The sequence below is a fragment of the Cherax quadricarinatus genome, chromosome 76, assembly GCF_038502225.1.
Source record: "Cherax quadricarinatus isolate ZL_2023a chromosome 76, ASM3850222v1, whole genome shotgun sequence".
In the NCBI taxonomy this organism is placed as follows: Eukaryota; Metazoa; Arthropoda; class Malacostraca; order Decapoda; family Parastacidae; genus Cherax; species Cherax quadricarinatus.
Window position 1 is genome coordinate 11,867,128 of NC_091367.1, and position 18,253 is coordinate 11,885,380.

General features: G+C 43.5%; 1 protein-coding gene across 1 annotated transcript in view; it reads left to right on the forward strand.

The window, feature by feature from the left end:
- LOC128703599 (collagen alpha-2(IV) chain-like) overlaps positions 1 to 18,253 on the forward strand; it is a gene marked incomplete at its 3' end in the record, with an annotated part of 449,538 nt that overhangs the window by 420,849 nt on the left and 10,436 nt on the right. Inside the window, 3 exon segments of the mRNA XM_070101286.1 lie at positions 163 to 349; positions 13,865 to 14,058; positions 15,136 to 15,340. Coding sequence (XP_069957387.1) covers positions 163 to 349; positions 13,865 to 14,058; positions 15,136 to 15,340 — 586 coding nt within the window.

The following is an 18,253-nucleotide window of genomic DNA, read 5'->3' on the forward strand; positions in this document are numbered from 1 at the left end:
TTTAAAGTAGGGTGCACTCTAGGGTAGGGTGCACTCTAAAGTAGGGTGCACTCTAAGGTAGGTACACTTTCACAAAATTCTCCACTTGCAATCAAATACACAATTGGAAATGCTGCATTGGATGTAGATCATTTTTCTCACCACATGCACACTCATGAATAGGGAGAGCCCGGGCGTGATGGAACACCAGGACGTGATGGAATTCCAGGTTCCCGTGGCCCCATGGGTCCTGAGGGTCCTCGTGGTATACCTGGAGACAGTATAAATGGTATCCCTGGATCTCCTGGAGATCCTGGACTTGTTGGACCTCCTGGTATCCCGGGTAATCCTGGAGTAGATGGTATTGCTGGTAAGTTACCTAATTCTTTTCCTCATCTTCTGTAATATAGCTGGAAAAATGTCGTTACTGGCAAACATATCCAGTATGGTATGTACGTGAAACTGATTCATTAAGAAATTAATGGAAGGCACACACTCATAGAGCTAAAGTTCACCCTGAAACTCAGATAATTACACATACACATACATGCATGTGTTCACACACACACACACACACACACACACACACACACACACACACACACACACACACACACACACACACACACACACACACACACACACACACACACACACACACACACACACACACACACACACACACACACACACACACACACACACACACATAGACCCACGAGCGCGTGGGTCCGTGGGGTGCAGACGTGGGTGCACAAGGCTCCGAGAACCCTGGTGTTTTTTTAAGGCGTGCAGTAAATGCTAGCAGTAATCAGTGGTAGTGACATCGTCAGTGAACAATAATACAAGTGATAACTAAAGTTATTAGTTAAAAATAGTCGAGAGGAAGCTGTAATTATCAATATTTCAAAGCGCCAAGCCATTGTGGGTCTATAGGCGCTGTTGCTACACAGATTCAAACATACAAAGATCAAAGTGAGTGTGGAAGCGGCTGTTCAAGAATTATCAGCGTTTGGCTAACAAGTAAAATGTGGGGCACCATACAGTGAGAGTGAAAAAGTTAATAAGCAAAAGGGGAAAGGAAAAATAAAATATAAAACAAGGGAAGGTGGCAGCAGTAGGCCTGCTGAAGCAGTGACGTCACGACAAGTTGTGTGCCATTATACATATAAAGTGAAGTGCATATAATGTGAAGTGTATACTATCATAAGTGAAAAGTGAAATCGCGTGAGGAACGAGGGATGTATGAGCACATGTGGCTATAATCAACACGGGTGAAGGATCTCCAAAATAGGGATATAAGGACTACGTACGACGACTTCGTCAGCATCTGGCAACTGTCACGACCGTTGCCAGGGCAAGTATCACTCACCTATTTTGTGGTTTGCACGTTGCAGGCTTGTTCTGGCCTTGCATCGCTGTTAGATACTGGTCACTCACTCCTGCAAGCTATTACAGTAGTTATTAGTAGTAAGAATACTTAGGAAGCTAGGAAGTCCTCTCTCAACGTGAACAAGGAATAGAATAATAACCAGCAATAATTGATACTTAAATCCAGAAAGGGCAATAAGTGGAGAGAGTAGCATTTCTAGGAAAGACAGTTGGAACAGAGAGGTATAACGGATCTTTAAACCACCCCATCTACCCCCCCTTCCCTAACCATCCCTCTCACACACACACACACACACAAGGGCAGACACTCATAGAAGCTTTAGACCCTAGTAGCAATTTCACTTTTTACAACCCAGAATTACTGGTATGTATTAACAGTATCTACCCCTCATACCTCTCCAATACACACGAATACACACGTATACACACATACACACACAGCTTTTAAGGGCAACATTGTAAGTAGGTGGGGTCAAGCCCCAGGGGGTCAGGTCACAAGAAGTTGCGGCCAGTCAAGGACCACTGACACACACACACACACACACACACACACACACACACACACACACACACACACACACACACACACACACACACACACACACACACACACAACACACACACACACGACACACACACACACACACACACACATACACGACACACGACACACACACACATACACACACATACACACACACACACACACACACACACACACACACACACACACACACACACAACACACACACACAACACACCACACCACACACACACACACACACACACACACACACACACACACACACACACACACACACACACACACACACACACACACACACACACACACACACACACACACACACACACAGGAGCTCAGACTTGACCCCCACAACACACACACACAACACACACACACACACACACACACACACACACACACACACACACACACACACACACACACACACACACACACACACACACACACACACAGGAGCTCAGACTTGACCCCCGCAACCTCAACTAGGTGAGTAGGTGAGGTGAGTACACACACACACACACACACATACACACACATTGCCAGACTCACACATACACTCCCCCCTACCCCACCGACATCTCACTCCTTCACCTGATCCCTCCCCTCCCTCTTTCACCCTCCCCCTCCCTACCTCTCCCTCCTTCCCCCTCTCCCTCTCCCACTCACCCACTTGCTTCTCCCTCCTTCCCACTCCCCCTCCCCACTACTCTCCCACATAGCCACAGTTCCTCCACTACCTCCCCCCCCCACACTCTGACATACACAATACTAACCTAACATACAGAATTACATAGGTTTCCCACTCTGAGGCAATCAGGATAAAACAAAAATGGGTTGCCAGAGAGCAACAAGAAAAACCAAGGGACAGGAGGAGGAAACTGCAAAGGAAGATTGGGCAGCAGAGCTCACAAAAAGGGAACATGAATGGGAAAAGAAACTAGAAGTACTTAGCATGAGAATGGAAGAAAGGATAGACATGGAAAGCAGGAAGTGGGAGGTGCAAGTCAAAGCAGCAGAGGCCAGGATACAGAGTTTAGAAGAGGAACTGAAAAATCTGAAACAGCCTAAAGAACTAAAGAACATTTTGGGATTGACAACAGAGACTGCTACCTCAGCCACAAATAAGGGGACTGTAGGGAAAGAAGGAGCAAAACTGCATGTAGAAGCTCAATCAGTGGAGACTGTAGTAAATGAAAGAGCTAAGCTATATGTGGAGGCCCTAACAGACCACAGCAGAGCCCAGGGAAAGCCGAGAAGGGAAAATGACAGGCCACTGAGCCCAAGTACATTAGCTAGTGAAACTGAAGAAAGGAAAGCTGCAATGGAGGAAATCAAATTGAATGAGAGGATACATAGGGATATGCAGTGGGAGAATGAAAGGGTGAGGTCAGTCTTTGTGTATGGGCTCCAGGAAGTTGAAGGGGAAACATATGAAGCAAGAAAACAAGGGGAAAAAAAGCAATTGAAAGCATCATGAAAGCAATACGAGAAGACGACATGACCCAGCTGGAAAATTTTCAGAGAATAGGGGGGTTTGTAAAAAAAAAGAACCCGGCCAGTGAAAGTGACCTTCAAGGCAGAATCGACTCGGAACAGGATCCTGCAGGAGAAAGCACGATTAAGGGACATGCCGGCATACAGGAAGGTGTATCTCGACCGCGACAGAACACAAGCAGAAAGACAGAAACAGAGAGAGATGGTACAAAGGCGAAAGGAGGAAAGAGAGGGGATGGAGAAGACAGACAGGAGATCCCAGACACAGGAAGATCAAATACAGCCTCCCTCACAACTTCCTATAGAAGCCTCCTAACCAGGTCAACCCCAGTGCAACCAAACACTCTAAACCAAAACACCCATGCCACATCCAATGCCCCCACCCACTGCATTACAAACTCTACCCCCACAGCAACCACCCATATTTCCTTATCAGGTCTCCCACTTCCCCAACCCCAATACACCTCCCAGACCACAATCTTAGAAAAGAAGTTGAAGGTGTGGTATACAAATGCAGATGGAATAACAAATAAGTATGAGGAGTGGCATGAAAGAATCAAGGAGACATCCCCAGACATAATAGCACTCACAGAAACAAAACTCACCAGAATAATAACAGATTCAATCTTTCCATCCAGATATCAAATCCTCAGGAAAGACAGAGGGAGGAGGAGTTGCACTGCTCATTAAAAACCAGTGGGGGTTTGAGGAAATGGAAGGAATGGATGGCATGGGTGAAAGGGAATACTTAGTAGGAACAATCCAGTCTGAGGGACATAAGGTGATAATTGCAGTAATGTACAACCCACCACAGAACTGCAGGAGGCCAAGAGAAGAATACGATGAGAGCAGCAGAGCAATGGTCGACACACTAGCCGAGGTGGCCAGCAGAGCACACATGGGGGGAGCAAAGTTACTAGTTATGGGTGATTTCAATCACAAGGAGATTGACTGGGAAAACCTGGAGCCCCATGGGGGTCCCGAAATATGGAGAGCCAAGATGATGGATGTGGTACTGGAAAACCTCATGCATCAACATGTTAGAGACACTACCAGAGAGAGAGGAGAGGATGAACCAGCAAGACTGGACCTTGTATTCACCTTGAGTAGTTCTGACATCGAGGATATCATGTATGAAAGGCCCCTGGGAGCTAGTGATCATGTGGTTCTGTGCTTCGACTACATAGTTGAGCTCCAAGTGGAGAGAGCAGCAGGAATAGGGTGGGAAAAACCAAACTACAAAAGGGGGAACTACTCAGGCTTGAGGAACTTCTTTCAAGACATTCAGTGGGAGAGGGAACTGACAGGAAAACCAGTACAAGAAATGATGGACTATGTGGCAACAAAATGCAAGGAGGCAGAGGAGAGGTTTGTTCCCAAGGGAAACAGAAATAATGGGAAGAACAGAACGAGTCCTTGGTTCACCCAAAGGTGTAGGGAGGCAAATACTAGGTGTACTAGAGAATGGAAAAGGTACAGAAGACAGAGAACTCAGGAAAATAAAGAGATTAGCTGAAGAGCCAGAAATGAATATGCACAGATAAGAAGGGAGGCTCAGCGGCAATACGAAAATGACATAGCATCGAAAGTCAAGACTGACCCGAAGCTGTTGTACAGCCACATCAGGAGGAAAACAACAGTCAAGGACCAGGTAATCAGACTGAGGAAGGGTGATGGGGAATTCACAAGAAACGACCGAGAGGTATGTCAGGAGCTCAACACAAGATTTAAAGAAGTATTTACAGTGGAAATCAGTAGGACTCCAGGAAATCAGAGCAGGGGGTGCACCAGCAAGTGCTGGATGAGGTACATATAACCAAGGAGGAGGTGAAGAAGCTGCTATGCGAACTTGACACCTCAAAGGCGGTGGGACCAGACAACATCTCTCTGTGGGTCCTTAAAGAGGGAGCAGAGATATTGTGTGTACTGTTAACAAAGATCTTCAACACATCATTTGAAACTGGGCAACTCCCCGAGGTATGGAAGATGGCAAATGTAGTCCCAATTTTTAAAAAGGGAGACAGACATGAGGCACTAAACTACAGACCTGTATCACTAACGTGTATAGTATGCAAGGTCATGGAGAAGATCATCAGGAGGAGAGTGATGGAGCACCTGGAAAGAAACAAGTGTATAATTGACAACCAGCATGGTTTCAGGGAGGGAAAATCCTGTGTCACAAACCTACTAGAGTTTTATGACAAGGTGACAGAAGTAAGACGAGAGAGAGGGGTGGATCGACTGCATTTTTTTGGACTGCAAGAAGGCCTTTGGCACAGTTCCTCACAAGAGGTTACTGCAAAAGCTAGAGGATCAGGCACACATAACAGGAAAGGCACTGCAATGGATCAGAGAATACCTGACAGGGAGGCAATAACGAGTCATGGTACGTGACGAGGTGTCAGAGTGGGCGCCTGTGACAAGCGGGGTTCCACAGGGGTCAGTCCTAGGACCTGTGCTGTTCTTGGTATATGTGAATGACATAACGGAAGGGATAGACTCAGAAGTGTCCTTGTTTGCGGACGATGTGAAGTTAATGAGAAGAATCAAATTGGATGAGGATCAGGCAGGACTACAAAGAGACCTGGACAGGCTACAAGCCTGGTCCAGCAACTGGCTCCTTGAGTTTAACCCTGCCAAATGCAAAGTCATGAAGATTGGGGAAGGGCAAAGAAGACCGCAGACACAATATAGTTTAGACGGCCAAAGTCTGCAAACCTCACTCAAGGAAAAAGATCTGGGGGTGAGTATAACACCGAGCATATCTCCCGAGGCGCACATCAATCAGATAAGTGTTGCAGCATACGGGCGCCTGGCAAACCTACAGATAGCGTTCCGATACCTCAGTAAGGATTCGTTCAAGACTCTGTATACCATTTACGTCAGGCCCATGCTGGAGTATGCAGCACCAGTTTGGAATCCACACCTAGTCAAGCACGTCAAGAAATTAGAGAAAGTGCAAAGGTTTGCAACAAGACTAGTCCCAGAGCTACGGGGATTGTCCTACAAAGAAAGGTTGAGGGAAATCGGCCTGACGACACTGGAGGCCAGGAGGGTCAGGGGAGACATGATAACGACATATAAAATACTGCGCGGAATAGACGAGGTGGACAAAGACTGGATGTTCCAGAGATGGGACACAGACACAAGAGGTCACAATTGGAAGTTGAAGACTCAGATGAATCAAAGGGATGTTAGGAAGTATTTCTTCAGTCATAGAGTAGTCAAGCCGTGGAATAGCCTAGAAAGTGAAGTAGTGGAGGCGGGAACCATACGTAGTTTTAAGGCGAGGTATGATAAAGCTCATGGAGCAGGGAGAGAGAGGGCCTAGTAGCAATCAGTGAAGAGGCGGGGCCAGGAGCTATGACTCGACCCCTGCAACCACAAATAGGTGAGTACACACACACACACACACACACACACACACACACACACACACACACACACACACACACACACACGCACACACACACACACACACACACACACACACACACACACACACACACATACACACACACATACACACATACACACATACACACACACACACACACACACACACACACACACACACACACACACACACACACACACACACACACACACACACATACACACACACACACACACACATGCAGAGGCTAGGATACAGAGTTTAGAAGAGGAACTGAAAAATCTGAAACAGGCTAAAGAACTAAAGAACATTTTGGGATTGACAACAGAGACTGCTACCTCAGCCGCAAATAAGGGGACTGTAGGGAAAGAAGGGGCACAACTGCATGGGGAAGCTCTGTCAGAGGAGACTGTAGTAAATGAAAGAGCTAAGCTTTATGTGGAGGCCCTAACAGACAACAACAGAGCCCAAGGAAAGCCGAGAAGGGAAAATGACAGGCCACTGAGCCCAAGTACATTAGCCAGTGAAACTGAAGAAAGGAAAGCTGCAGTGCAGGAAACCAAATTAAATGAGGGGATACACAGGGACACGCAGTGGGAGAACGAAAGGGTGAGGTCAGTCTTTGTGTATGGGCTCCAGGAAGTTGAAGGGGAAACATATGAAGCAAGAAAACAAGGGGAAAAAAAAGCAATTGAAAGCATCATGAAAGCAATAGGAGAAGACGACATGACCCAGCTGGAAAATTTTCGGTGAATAGGGAGGTTTGTAAAAAAAAGAACCCGGCCAGTGAAAGTGACCTTCAAGGCAGAAGCGACTCGGACCAGGATCCTACAGGAGAAAGCACGATTAAGGGACATGCCGGCATACAGGAAGGTGTATCTCGACCGCAACAGAACACAAGAAGAAAGGCAGAAACTGAGAGAGATGGTACAAAGGCGAAAGGAGGAAAGAGAGGGGATGGAGAAGACAGACAGGAGATCCCAGACCCAGGAAGAAGATCAAATACAGCCTCCCTCACAACTTCCTATAGAAGCCTCCCAACCAGGTCAACCCCAGTGCAACCAAACACTCTAAATCAAATCACCCATGCCACATCCAATGCCCCCACCCACTACATTACAAACTCCACCCCCACAGCTACAACCCATAGTTCCTTACCAGGTCTCCCACTTCCCCAACACCAATATACCTCCCAGACCACAGTCTTAGAAAAGAAGTTGAAGGTGTGGTATACAAATGCAGATGGAATAACAAACAAGTATGAGGAGTGGCACGAAAGAATCAAAGAGACATCCCCAGACATAATAGCATTCACAGAAACAAAACTCACCAGAATAATAACAGATTCAATCTTTCCATCCGGATACCAAATCCTCAGGAAAGACAGAGGGAGGAGAGGGGGAGGAATTGCACTGCTCATTAAAAACCAGTGGGATTTTGAGAAAATGGAAGGAATGGCTGGCATGAGTGAAAGGGACTACTTAGTAGGAACAATCCAGTCTGAGGGACATAAGGTGATAATTGCAGTAATGTACAACCCACCACAGAACTGCAGGAGGCCAAGAGAAGAATACGATGAGAGCAACAGAGCAATGATCGACACACTAGCCGAGGTGGCCAGGAGAGCACACATGGGGGGAGCAAAGTTACTAGTTATGGGTGATTTCAATCACAAGGAGATTGACTGGGAAAACCTGGAGCCCCATGAGGGTCCCGAAACATGGAGAGCCAAGATGATGGATGTGGTACTGGAAAACCTCATGCATCAACATGTTAGAGACACTACCAGAGAGAGAGGAGAGGATGAACCAGCAAGGCTGGACCTTGTATTCACCATGAGTAGTTCGGACATCGAGGGTATCATGTATGAAAGGCCCCTGGGAGCTAGTGATCATGTGGTTCTGTGCTTCGACTACACAGTTGAGCTCCAAGTGGAGAGAATAGCAGGAATAGGCTGGGAAAAACCAAACTACAAAAGGGGGAACTACTCAGGCATGAGGAACTTCCTTCAAGACATTCAGTGCGAGAGGGAACTGACAGGAAAACCAGTACAAGAAATGATGGACTATGTAGCAACAAAATGCAAGGAGGTAGAGGAGAGGTTTGTTCCCAAGGGAAACAGAAATAATGGGAAGAACAGAACGAGTCCTTGGTTCACCCAAAGGTGTAGGGAGGCAAAAACTAGGTGTACTAGAGAATGGAAAAGGTACAGAAGACAGAGAACTCAAGAAAATAAAGAAATCAGCCGAAGAGCCAGAAACGAATATGCACAGATAAGAAGGGAGGCTCAGAGACAATATGAAAATGACATAGCATCAAAAGTAAAGACTGACCCGAAGCTGTTGTACAGCCACATCAGGAGGAAAACAACAGTCAAGGACCAGGTAATCAGACTGGTATTTACAGTGGAAAGCAGTAGGACTCCTGGAAATCAGAACAGGGGGGCACACCAGCAAGTGCTGGATGAGGTACATATAACCAAGGAGGAGGTGAAGAAGCTGCTGTGCGAACTTGACACCTCAAAGGCGGTGGGACCAAACAACATCTCTCCATGGGTCCTTAAAGAGGGAGCAGAGATATTGTGTGAGCCATTAACAAAGATCTTCAACACATCATTTGAAACTGGGCAACTCCCTGAGGTATGGAAAATGGCAAATGTAGTCCCAATTTTTAAAAAGGGAGACAGACATGAGGCACTAAACTACAGACCTGTATCACTAACGTGTATAGTATGCAAGGTCATGGAGAAGATCATCAGGAGGAGAGTGGTGGGGCACCTGGAAAGAAACAAGTGTATAATTGACAACCAGCACGGTTTCAGGGAAGGAAAATCCTGTGTCACAAACCTACTAGAGTTTTATGACAAGGTGACAGAAGTAAGACAAGAGAGAGAGGGGTGGATCGACTGCATATTTTTGGACTGCAAGAAGGCCTTCGACACAGTTCCTCACAAGAGGTTACTGCAAAAGCTAGAGGATCAGGCACACATAACAGGAAAGGCACTGCAATGGATCAGAGAATACCTGACAGGGAGGCAACAACGAGTCATGGTACGCGACGAGGTGTCAGAGTGGGCGCCTGTGACAAGCGGGGTTCCACAGGGGTCAGTCCTAGGACCTGTGCTGTTCTTGGTATATGTGAACGACATAACGGAAGGGATAAACTCAGAAGTGTCCTTGTTTGCAGATGATGCGAAGTTAATGAGAATAATCAAATCGGATGAGGATCAGGCAGGACTACAAAGAGACCTGGACAGGCTACAAGCCTGGTCCAGCAACTGGCTCCTTGAATTTAACCCTGCCAAATGCAAAGTCATAAAGATCGGGGAAGGACAAAGAAGACCGCAGACACAATATAGTTTAGATGGCCAAAGACTGCAAACCTCACTCAAGGAAAAAGATTTGGGGGTGAGCATAACACTGAGCATATCTCCTGAGGCGCACATCAATCAGATAAGTGCTGCAGCATACGGGCGCCTGGCAAACCTATGGATAGCGTTCCGATACCTCAGTAAGGATTCGTTTAAGACTCTGTATACCATTTACGTCAGGCCCATACTGGAGTATGCAGCACCAGTTTGGAATCCACACCTAGTCAAACACGTCAAGAAATTAGAGAAAGTGCAAAGGTTTGCAATAAGACTAGTCCCAGAGCTACGGGGATTGTCCTATGAAGAAAGGTTGAGGGAAATCGGCCTGACGACACTGGAGGACAGGAGGGTCAGGGGAGACATGATAACGACATATAAAATACTGCGCGGAATAGACGAGGTGGACAAAGACGGGATGTTCCAGAGAAGGGACACAGACACAAGAGGTCACAATTGGAAGTTGAAGACTCAGATGAATCAAAGGGATGTTAGGAAGTATTTCTTCAGTCATAGAGTAGTCAGGCCGTGGAATAGCCTAGAAAGTGACGTAGTGGAGGCGGGAACCATACATAGTTTTAAGGCGAGGTATGATAGAGCTCATGGGGCAGGGAGAGAGAGGACCTAGTAGCAATCAGCGAAGAGGCGGGGCCAGGAGCTGTGACTCGACCCCTGCAACCACAAATAGGTGAGTACACACACACACGCGGGAACCATACATAGTTTTAAGGCGAGGTATGATAAAGCTCATGGAGCAGGGAGAGAGAGGACCTAGTAGCAATCAGTGAAGAGGCGGGGCCAGGAGCTATGATTCGACCCCTGCAACCACAAATAGGTGAGTACACACACACACACACACACACACACACACACACACACACACACACACACACACACACACACACACACACACACACACACACACATACACACACATACACACACACACACACACACATACACACATACACACATACACACATACACACATACACACATACACACATACACACACACACACACACACACACACACACACACACACACACACACACACACACACACACACACACACACACACACACACACACACGACACTGGAGGACAGGAGAGATAGGGGGGACATGATAACGACATACAAAATACTGAGAGGAATTGACAAGGTGGACAAAGACAGGATGTTCCAGAGATTGGACACAGTAACAAGGGGACACAGTTGGAAGCTGAAGACACAGATGAATCACAGGGATGTTAGGAAGTATTTCTTCAGCCACAGAGTAGTCAGTAAGTGGAATAGTTTGGGAAGCGATGTATTGGAGGTAGGATCCATACATAGCTTTAAGCAGAGGTATGATAAAGCTCACGGCTCAGGGAGAGTGACCTAGTAGCGATCAATGAAGAGGCGGGGCCAGGAGCTCGGACTTGACCGCCGCAACCTCAACTAGGTGAGTACAACTAGGTGAGTACACACACACACACACACACATACATTTTCTTAATTAAGAAATAGATGATAAAAACAATATGAGCAAATAATATACAAGAAAAAGTATTATTAAAGTTTTAAAAGTGACAGTGAATAAATAAAAGTAGAAGAAAATATAAACTACAAGCTAATATTTATATTGAGGTGCAGCTCAAAGATGCTAGGCAGACAGAAAATGCAGTACAGTATTGTTCTACAGCAGTTAACTATTTATTGTAGTTTACAAGTTCATAGTGAGCAAGTAGTGTCCAAAGGTCGAGCATTGGTAATTATCAGTAAGATATTCCAGTAGTTAAAAGTAAAATATTCTGTACTTATCCAAGCTCTTCAAGCTGTTTTGCTGAATTTAAATTTTGGTATTTTCATTGGGAAATGGAGAAGAATCCTTCCTCCTTAAGCCATGCGTGTTATAAGAGGTGACTAAAATGCTGAGAGCAAGAGGCTAGTAACCCCTTCTTTTATATAAATTACTATACGTAAAAACAAAACTTTGCACTTTTCATTTTACATATAGGTGACCTAAAAACAAAAACTTGTTTTTCTTTTTAGGTCACTCTGCCTTAATGGGAGATGGCCAATGCATTAAAAAAAAAAAGTCAGTGTCTAGTCCAGCTTTGTGTACTTTGCTCCAGTATTCATATGGCAAGTTATTTTATGGGATTAGACAGATAACAATTTGCCTTGGCCAAGAAGACCCAAGACAGAGTCAAAATACAAGAACTAGAAATCTGTTTTTACATTAATTTCAGATAATAGATGTACTGAAAAAATAGAGTTGATCCAGAAATTTATCGTTATGTGAGTTTGTTTTCAAGTGTATCATTTGTCATTACAAAATTTTACATTAACCAAGTTATCATTCAGTAAAGATTACTTGTATTACTGTTATTTTCTTCATTGGGGTCTTATGAGTCTCTTCATTATTCATACAGCATTGTCCTATCTAGAAACCATTTTGAAGATACAGGTAGTCCTGAATTACAAAAAAAAAAAAAATAAAAAAATAATGTTTGAAAGTCTCTTTTGAATCCTGAAGTTTTTAAAATTGAACTTATACTTTACCAATGAATATTTGAATGTAAACATCAGTGTAAATAAAATCATATAAAATATACTCTCTCGTAACATGTGGGATACATTCTTGAAAAATCTATTACGTGAAGTGATGAACAAATGGAAAAATAGTTACGTTCGAGATACCTCCATATATACCAGACAGTTTTCTTTTGTTACAATACTGTTATTTTACTAGGTTGAAATTATGACACTATAACTTACTCTGTTAGTTATTACTTGAAGCATTTGAAGAGTGTGAGTAGACTTAACATGGTCGTACTGGGCCAAGTTCATTGTAGCACAGTTTATTAGCTGACCCACACTTGGTACATGTCAACAATGTTAAAATAAAAGCCACATTTCCTCAACAAATTGTACCAAACATATAAGAAATAACAATGCCTGTACCAGAGAAACATAAACACCAAAGATACGCATTTGATGAAGCCATATCAGAGAAAAAATATTGATTTCTATTAGGCCAAATTTTCGTATTAAAGCTGATCATGTTAGGTTGGAAATGTATATGTTTTGTAGTCAGTATAAAAAGAGCTTAAAATGATGTGCCACACATCATAATACAGCCAAAAAAATGCCACTTCCAAGGGGCACTGCCCCTTAAATTAAAATTTTAGACTATAATATAGCCTAAAACCTTCTCCAGGATAAAGAAGCCTTGGACAAATTTTGGCTGCATTGGCATTCACAGGGTTGAGTTAAAAGAAACACACAAGCAAACAAGCTTTCAGAAACATACTGTATTGTATAAGAAAAAATCTATAAATTATGTAAATTTTGGACATTACTTTCCTCTCATTCAGCAAAAACAGTAGAAGGCTGGGGAGGAGCGGCACCACTTGTGGCCTGAGCAGACTGTGAGTCTTTGAAGGGTACTACCCAAATTTAGCACATTAAAATATTTAATTTTTGTTAGATTTATGGCATATGATATCAAGGTTTTTTCCACTGTGAAATTCTTGATGTACTCTTTCATTGTGTTTACATGAAATTACAATATGGGATGTCACTTTATAAAAGGGATTACTGTATAAAAATCCACCATAGAAAATAGTAAGAGTAATTGGTATAAAGCTGTGTATTAATGTCTGTGATTGCAGTGTTTACATAAATATATAAATCATACAGGTCGTGATGGAGCAAAAGGTGACAGGGGTCTAGACTGTGAATGTGACCAGTGTGAGAAAGGTGAAAAAGGCCAACCTGGACCTGAAGGATTGCCAGGAATTCAGGGCCCACGAGGACCACCAGGCTCGATCGGTTACACAGGAGAGAGGGGTGAGGATGGCCAAGCAGGAGTACCAGGTCTACCAGGAAAAGAGGTTAGTAATTAAGGTATTAGAAAAATGTTTGAATCTATCATATTGCTACAGAGAGAAACACAAGTCTAGGTTTTCAATAAACAGAATTTCCAACCTTTCCACAGTATCACCATTGTTTTAATCCTTTTTTTTATTTTAATGGAGGTAGAAGGGAACTGTGTAAATGTTTAGAATAAATGAAGGGGTTTAATACATATATACACAGAGAAAGATTGCTGCCAGCAGGATTCAAAACCACATCAGAGAGTGGCAAGGCTCCCCAAGTGACGCTTTTGACCATTCGGCCTCAGATGCCTCAGAAGCTAGGCAGCCTGGTTACAAGCCATGTTTCTTTCTAGTGTAGGCACACCAGTGGACCTCAAGCATGGTTTCAAGCTTTTTCATTTGCCTCCTGTATATTCTGACTACACAAGTGATTTTTATATCAATGCACAATGCAGAAACAAGCAGAGGTATATACGTGCATCTAGTAATACCCTATATCTTACATCTTAAAGATTAGGCAGAGAATTCATAGCCTGGAGATTAGTAGGAGGCGTGGAGTTACTAAAAGTATTATCCAGAAGACTGAGAATAGGGGTTGTTGAGGTGGTTTGGACATTGAGAGAGGATGGAGCAAAACAGGATTAGTTCGGAGGGTGTATAAATCTATAGTGGAGGGAAGGCAGGGTAGGAGTCATCGTAGGATAGGTTGGAGGGAGGGGATAAAGGAAGTTTTATGTGCCTGCTGGATATGTTGGATATCCAGAAGGCATGTTTGAGCATATTAGATAGGAGTGAATAGTGGCAAATGATTTTTGGGACTTGATGAGCTGTTAGTGTGAGCAAGGTAACATTTTATGAAGGGATTCAGAGAAACCAGTTAGCCACCCTACTGAAGGAAGGGTGGAGATATTTACAGTTTGGGGGTCATCTGAACTGTGATATTGGCATACCTCTGGGAAGACAGTGATGGAATAAGTGATGGTGAAAGCGTTTCATTTTCAGGTCACCCTACCTCTGTGGGAGACAACCAGTATGTTATAAAAATCTTATAATGTATTTGAATTCCTTATAATAAGTCTTTTTTTGGTGTAGGGTGTGCCAGGCACGCCTGGAGTGCCAGGAGTTAAAGGTGACAAGGGTGAAGCAGCATATGCCCTTCCAGGACCTCCAGGTCCCAAGGGTGAGGCAGGTCGCAGAGGTCTTCCAGGTCTTCAGGGACCTAAAGGAGAGCCAGGTTTCCCAGGACGACTTGGCCTTCAAGGTCTACCAGGCTTCAAGGGTGAACCAGGATTCAATGGTAATTATTATTATTAAATTCATGGGAAAGCACTAAACCTGTATGGGTTATACAGCACCTGGACAATGGAAGGTAATCAGATTTGATTCAAGGAAGGGAAGAGTTGTTCCAATCACTTGGATCAAAAACCCTCCCTCACACAATTGTCTTAATGCTTTTTTATTCCTTTTGTAAAAATTCAGGTGCTTAGTAGCCTGTATGTATTTCAGTGACTCATTCTTCAGTATAGAAAGCAGTGATGACATATTTTATATATAAAAGTAAAAAAAATTCTTTGATGGATTATTATTATCATTATTATTGATTATTATTATTATTATTTATAACTCAGTGGCCATCTCCCACCAAGGCAGGTGGCCCAAAGAAGAAAACTCATTCACCAACATTCGTTCAGTCACCATCTTTCCAAAAGTGTTCTGACATCAGAGTTAGATTACCTTCCAATTACAGTATTCCCACCCCTCCTTCAGAGTGCAGGCACTGCCCTTCCTACCTCCTGGTCTCTAGTTTGGTCATCTGGTTTCCCTGAATCCCTTCATAAAAGCTACCTCACTCACACTCCAACAGCATGTTCATTAACAGTGGTTATACTTATGAACATAATTTTTAAAAGGGTTGACCGGTAAGCTAGCGGAAGGCCTCGGTCAGATGACCAAAAGTTCCAACAGCGGGTCATCGTATGACTAAGGCCTGCTTCAGGAAACACTTGCCTTGTTTCCTGACAAAACTTACCTAACCTAACCTAGCACGTCCATCAAAAAACCACTTGTCTCAGTGCACTCCTATCTAATACACTCACATAAGCCTGCTGGATAATCAAGCACCTAAACTCAAAGCTTCATGTACCTCCCTTCCTCCAACCATTCCTGGGACAACCTCTTCCCTCCTTCCTTTCAGATTTATGCACCCTCTTCATCAGCCTATCCCTCTCCATTCCTCTCTCCCTGCTGAAATTACTACAACAACCTCCTCAGCTTTCTGAATTTTACCTCTGATCACTCCACATCAGCTTTTAATTTCTACCTTCTGAGTTCTCTGATTTATACCACACGTTTCTCTCAAACATGACATCTTTGCAGCTTCTAGCCTATATAAAAGTGTTGGTATCACTGTACTCTAGTACATTCCCTATTTTGCCTTCACAGATAAACTTCTGTATTTCCTCTGGACTTGAGTCCTGGAGGTGGAAAGTACAATGCCTGCACTTTAAAGGAGGGGTTTTTGATATTGGCTGTTTGGAGGGACATATAAACTGCCATATCTGAGCACCTCTGCAAAGACAGTGATTATGTATGAATGATAGTGACGGTGTTGAATAATGAAAGTTTTTTCTTTCTTTTTGGGTCACCTTGCCTTGGTGGGAAACATCCAATGTGTTAAAAAAGAGAAAATTCAACACACAACCCATTTTTTTTTTTTTACTCTATTGTTCACGTCATTTTTCATAGATTCATCTGCTGATATGTCCACTCCCAAATATCCAAATACATCGACAGCTTCCATACTTCCTACCTCCAATCTGATATTCAGTATGTCACTGCCTAGACTTTTCGTTACCTGCATCACCTTGCTCTTTTCTATATTCAGTTTTAATTTCCTTCTTTTACATACCCTCCCAAATTCATCTACCAAATTTTGTAATTTGTCTTCATAACTCTAGAAGATCTAGGTAGTAGGTTGGTAGACAGCAACCGCCCAGGGAGGTACTACCATCCTGCCAAGTGATTGTAAAACGAAAGCCTGTAATGTAATTGTTTTACATGATGGTAGGATTGCTGGTGTCTTTTTTCTGTCTCATAAACATGCAAGATTTCAGGTACGTCTTGCTACTTCTACTTACACTTAGGTCACACTACACATACATGTACAAGCATATATATACACACCCCTCTGGGTTTTCTTCTATTTTCTTTCTAGTTCTTGTTCTTGTTTATTTCCTCTTATCTCCATGGGGAAGTGGAACAGAATTCTTCCTCCTTAAGCCATGCGTGTTGTAAGAAGGGACTAAAATGCCGGGACCAAGGGGCTAGTAACCCCTCCTCCTGTATAAATTACTAAACTTGAAAAGAGAAACTTTTGTTTTTCATTTTGGGCCACCCTGCCTCGGTGGGATACGGCCAGTTTGTTGAAAGAAGAAGAAGAAGAACTCTAGAAGAACCAAGTAATCAGTAAAGTGCAACTGGCATACGTCAAACTTTGTATCAGATCTAACATCTTTCAATCCCACACTCTTCCAACACCCTCGAGTTCACTTCTCATAACCCCATCAGTAAATATATTAACCCTTTCACTATCTCTTATGTAGATCTTTGTTATTGATGCCAATTTTGCTCACATAGATCTGTGCCCCAAGTACAGTGATCTCAAATATGCTGTGAGCAATAAATTTTTGCCTAGACATGAGAAAATGGGTCTGTGCAGTGAGTGTGTATAATAAAAAAAAAATTCTGCCCCCACACACAGTGCATGATGGGAATAATAACCCTCTAACTTTGTGTTTGGTGTAAGACAGCAACTTTCAGGTGTTTTCTAGGGTGGTTTTTATAGTTTTATTGGCTGTTTCTTGGTATCAGTTGATGGAATGGAAGATTTTCAAGTGAAATAGAGGATTTTAGTTAATTTCCAGATCGGGAGTAGGTTGATATATTAAATTTTGGGCAATTTTCCTAGTAAAGGGTATGGTCCCCTGGGGCCCCTATAAAAGGGAACTTTGCATATTCTCTGTCAGTTCTTTGGTACCTTCCCTTCTTTCCTGCATATTTTGAACAAACACACCAACCATTCCAAACTGTCTTAACCCCTATATATCCTAACTGCTTTACTTCCTTTCATTCTACCTACTGCCTCACACACTCACTACATCCACCTAAGGCTCCTTCTCATTTTTATATGATGTTATGCTCCCTGCCTAAT